The 5,000-nt window shown below is 46.5% G+C and overlaps 1 protein-coding gene across 1 annotated transcript in view; it reads right to left on the bottom strand.

The window, feature by feature from the left end:
* The window catches only part of sorcs2 (sortilin-related VPS10 domain containing receptor 2), a gene marked incomplete at its 5' end in the record, with an annotated part of 228,392 nt that overhangs the window by 45,931 nt on the left and 177,461 nt on the right, over positions 1–5,000 (bottom strand). The window contains 2 exons of the mRNA XM_080838385.1: positions 1,866–1,939; positions 4,049–4,213. Of these exons, the coding sequence (XP_080694511.1) occupies positions 1,866–1,939; positions 4,049–4,213 (239 nt within the window). The remainder of the gene's footprint in view (positions 1–1,865; positions 1,940–4,048; positions 4,214–5,000) is intronic.

Here is a 5,000-nt window from a genome sequence, read left to right as displayed (position 1 = left end):
CCGCTGATGTTTTACAGATAAAAAACCTGCAACGCCGTAAAAGCAGAGAGGTGCCACATCTGAAAAAGCTCAATCGTCAATAAATATGCAAACAAAATGAAATCTCTGTTGGTATCCTGTTGGTATTCATATTGATTCCATCCCAATTATTTAAACCGTCATTTAAATGTTTTATTGAAGAGGCGATAGGGGAGTTTTTAAATCTATTCAAACAGCAATTATAGCAGCTATTCTAGACCTCCTCCCTGATGGCAGTAGCTGGTGCTCAGGCATAAGATGGGTCAGTTATTATCTCGTTGGATTGCCTTAGCACAGCCGTTAGTAGGGCGACAGCAGGGATGGATGCTGCCTGCCCCCTATTATCTTCCATGCAGTTTGCGTGAGTCGGACTAGTTTTGACTTCAACTGCACAGAGAGGTGACCAAACCAAGCCCTGGTGCCGTATCTAATTAAAGACCACCTGATAAAAGACTGCCCTAAACGTCTGATGAACACTGAGTCGCCTGCAAGAGGTGCAGATGTTGTTGCTATGGAGACTATCAACATGCATGCTCCAGGTCAGCGAGCTATCAATAAAAACACCAAGATATTTGTACCACCTGTAAGATGGTTTCATCATGGATAACCAGAGCACTGTGGTCTCCTACTCCTCTAGGGTCAAGCACCATCTGTTCATCTTTGTAACATTGTTAAGTGTTGCTGTCATTCTTCATTAACCCTAAAATGGCAGTATCATCTGAGAATTAACCCTCTATTTATTAGATGGTACGACCCGTTCTAGAGCGACCGTGAACAACAGGTTCCATTCCATTGTTCACAGTCGCTCTAGAACTGGTCGTACCATCTAATAAATAGAGGGTGGACACTCAGCTCATCCACCTTCCTATCTAATAGATGTGGCTGTGCAGTATTACATGCTGAGATGAAATCTAACAAATAAAAGACGAAAGAAAAGAAGCAGAATCCTCTAAGCGCTCACATAAGGAATTTACCATGACGGTGACAGCATCGTCTGTACCTCTATTACACCTGGAAGCACAGTGAAAAGAAATGGGTGAACTCAGGAGGAAGAGGGTGGCCCTAGGCCCGCCGTAGTCATCTGGCCTTGGTGATAACCGGGGAGTGATGCGTGACAGTGAGAGCGAGGGAGAGTAGGACATGAATCACTCCTGTCCTCTCAGCGCCTGAGCCACTGATCCCAGAACTGTTGGGAGTCAAGCTATTCCCATTCCTCAGCGGAGGCAGACGCGCCTCTCTGACCTTCTACACCACACTCAAGGAGAGAAGGAGAGAGAGAGAGAGAGAAAGAGACAGAAGGAGAGAGAGATAGGGGGAAGTGAAAATAAACACAGAGAAATAGATGGAGAGTAAGGGGATGGAAAAATGGGTGGAGAGAAGGTAAGAGAGAGACACAGAAAGGGACACGAGAAAGGTGAACTAAAAAAGGTCAAGAAGGCGGGGACATATAGAAGAAATCTATTAGAGGAAAGAGAAACGGGAGGAAAAGAAACATTTTTGAGAGAGACAGACAAACAGAGGAGAGTAAACAGGTAGAGTATTACACAGGGAGAGGGAGGAAGAGGGATGTTGAAGGAAGATGGAGTGGCAGGATTTCTCAGTGCTGCTGCACCACTGCCTCTGTGACTGAGCGTAACAATGTCATCTCCAGAGAGAGAGAGAGAGAGAGAGAGAGGGAGGGAGAGATAGAGAGAGAGGGAGAGAGAGAGAGAGAGAGAGAGTGAGAGAGAGATGGGATGAGAGAAATGGCAGGCTCTTAAAGAAACCCCCAAAATCTGCAGGGATGAAAAGATGAGAGGAATCCTAAAGAAAAAAAAGAAGACAAGCTGAATGAAAACACCTCTCACCAGAACACGTGGTCCTTGGTGACCCGCTCCTGTAGCAGGGTCCATTTGCGTCCCAAATCGGTGGCAACGTAGAGCTGCAGAGGAGAGATAGAGACAGAGAGAGAGAGGAGGAGAGATAGAGACAGAGAGAGAGAGGAGGAGAGATAGAGACAGAGAGAGAGGAGGAGAGATAGAGACAGAGAGAGAGAGGAGGAGAGATAGAGACAGAGAGAGAGGAGGAGAGATAGAGACAGAGAGAGAGAGGAGGAGAGATAGAGACAGAGAGAGAGGAGGAGAGATAGAGACAGAGAGAGAGGAGGAGAGATAGAGACAGAGAGAGAGGAGGAAGAGATAGAGACAGAGAGAGAGAGGAGGAGAGATAGAGACAGAGAGAGAGAGGAGGAGAGATAGAGACAGAGAGAGAGGAGGAGAGATAGAGACAGAGAGAGAGAGGAGGAGAGATAGAGACAGAGAGAGAGAGGAGGAGAGATAGAGACAGAGAGAGAGAGGAGGAGAGATAGAGACAGAGAGAGAGAGGAGGAGAGATAGAGACAGAGAGAGAGAGGAGGAGAGATAGAGACAGAGAGAGAGAGGAGGAAGAGAGAGGTGAAGGGCAAGATAAAGAGAGAGGGATTCAAAAACGTTAGAGTTAGAGACTTCATAGAGCACTGTATAGTTGCTGTGCCACATTGTTGGTGTGTGTGTGTGTGTGTGTGTGTTTGTGTGTGTTTGTGTGTGTGAAGTCAGCATTAACCTAACATAACCACTTTACAGGTGGTAAGCATCATTCATCTTTTAAACGACAGGTAGAGAACTGCACCTCATTCATCTTTCAGTTTAGCAGGCTAAACGACTGGTAGAGACCTGTACATGCCCCACACATAAAGACCACAATCACACTAGTTGCACAAGCCACATCCAAATTCCAGCAGCTAGGCGCAAGACACACATCAATACCCCAAAAGCATAACCCATTTTTATTATGTTTTCCAAGGGTGACTAGCAGGCCTACAGTAAACATGCGCAGGCGGCATAAGCCAAACTGTGGACCAGTATCTGGGCGTCTGGTGCTGGTGGTGATTTAATGGCAAAGGGTGCGAGGGTCAGTTTTCCTCATGGCGTTAAGTGTAATTATGTTCGGTGTGCACGGGTCAGACGTAAGGGTGGTGCAGGTCAAAAGGGGTTGGAGCAGTGAATTTGCAGCTTCATCAGGCCTGCATAACCTACTGATCCTCATAGGTGTAGCTGTGTGTGTGTGTGTGTGTGTGTGTGTGTGTGTGTGTGTGTGTGTGTGTGTGTGTGTGTGTGTGTGTGTGTGTGTGTGTGTAGGTGAGTGGGGACATGGTTGTGTGTGTTTGTGTGTTAGCATGTGCGTGTGGTTTTTTGGCGCGTGCACCATTGATCTCCCTCATAATAAATGGATATTGATCTCCCCACAAGAAGCATCCTGGACATCCACTCTGCATTCCGGTGGGTGGAACATATTTCATCAATTTAAGCACACACACACACACACACACAAAAACACGGCTAGTTATTAATGACACGGTTTGTGCGAACTGACTCAGGGCGCCAATCTTCATCGACCTAACACTCAAGCATTCCTTCCCTACTCTCTCTCTCTCTCTCTCTCTCTCTCTCTCTCTCTCTCTCTCTCTCTCTCTCTCTCTCTCTCTCTCTCTCTCTCTCTCTTTCTCTCTCTTGTCTGAAGACAGGGACGTGGTGTCCAGGCACACTCAGCTCATAAGGCTGATAATTAGCCTGCCAATATGCACCGGCCCCAGCTGCCACTGTTCAGCCAGGAGCGGAAGCCTCATGGGAGGGTTGCCAGAACTGCGGACTTCAGCGTGTGGAGCTCGGGCAGGGACGAAATGAAAAGCAGTTTCATAAATGCGTTTAATACAATGGGGCCAGCTTGCCAGGTCCAATCGAATTAATCAAACTCGACACTTGCAGCTTTGTCAAAATGTAGTGCAGATTAAACCCCATCAAACCCCTTCTCAAGGCGACACCTCTTCAGGCCAAGTGATTACTAACACAACTCTCTTAAGAGAGTTTAAATGTTTGCTAGGAGAGCCAGCTGACACTAATGATTGCCATTCCCTTTATCCATCATTTGCTGACTGCACTGAGTAAAACAACCTGCCTGCCACTTTATTTAACACTGATATCGGTGAGAAAAACAACACACATGGCTGACTCACCTTAGCGTCTTTGCTGTAGGCGAGCAGCTTGTCCTCCTCTTTGGGGTGGAAGAGCAGCGTGTCCACCCTGAAGCTGAGGGGCTGCCGCTGGAAGGATAAGCCCTCATCAGTGCTGATGAAGAGCATGTGCTCCGCCTCGTTGATGTTGTGGCTCACCAGGAGCACCTACAAACAAACAAACAAACAAACAAACAAAAATATATCAGGTCAGAACAGAACAGTCCAGTTCTTTTCATTGTTTCCTATCTTTCTGCAAAGGTATCTTAATCGTTTGGGAGAACTAACAGAAACTATCCCAGCTTCTATTTAAAGGGTTCCAAGGAGAACCTGTTCAAACACACATTCTAATGCAAAAACCTTTGCTTCTCTGAGAACCAATATGGATGTCTGGAAGAGATCATTTACCCAAATTGTGCCATTTGATCCCCCTGCCTCCAATACAAAGCACTATAAGGTTCCCAAGAGGAACTAGACAGCACAGTGTGTCATATAGCAGAGTCAGCGCTCTTTTGAAAGTGGCCAGTTTCTTCCTATCTGAACTGTGATTAACACTGACACGCTGCACTTTATTTCACTTACTATTGACATGAGGTTGAATTAGATAATAGCAAAGATTTCAGTGCAGGGCAAACACTCCTGTGGAGGCTCATTACATTTCACCTTTGTCTTTCTGTGGAGGGGTTTTGGTTAAACACGGCCAAGGTTTGGATTCAAATGAGAAAGGCACAAATACTCAACTCAGTATCAACTGCCTCTGACCTTGGCTGCGTGGTGACAAGAGCTTGACAAGTTCAAGATAAACCCCCCCCCCACTTGCTCCGTCTTCTCAGCCGTGCATTTACTCAAGAGCGTAACACTAATCAAGGATTTGCATTAGAATCCACATGACAAGCCCCTGTGGCTGCTGTCGCGACATCCTATCGATTAATCGTTTAGCGGTTTATAGACCATA

The sequence above is a fragment of the Sprattus sprattus genome, assembly GCF_963457725.1.
Source record: "Sprattus sprattus genome assembly, chromosome: 5".
NCBI classification, from domain to species: domain Eukaryota; kingdom Metazoa; phylum Chordata; class Actinopteri; order Clupeiformes; family Clupeidae; genus Sprattus; species Sprattus sprattus.
The sequence above is the reverse complement of the archived record's forward strand: the minus strand, read 5'-3'. Positions and strand labels throughout refer to the sequence as shown.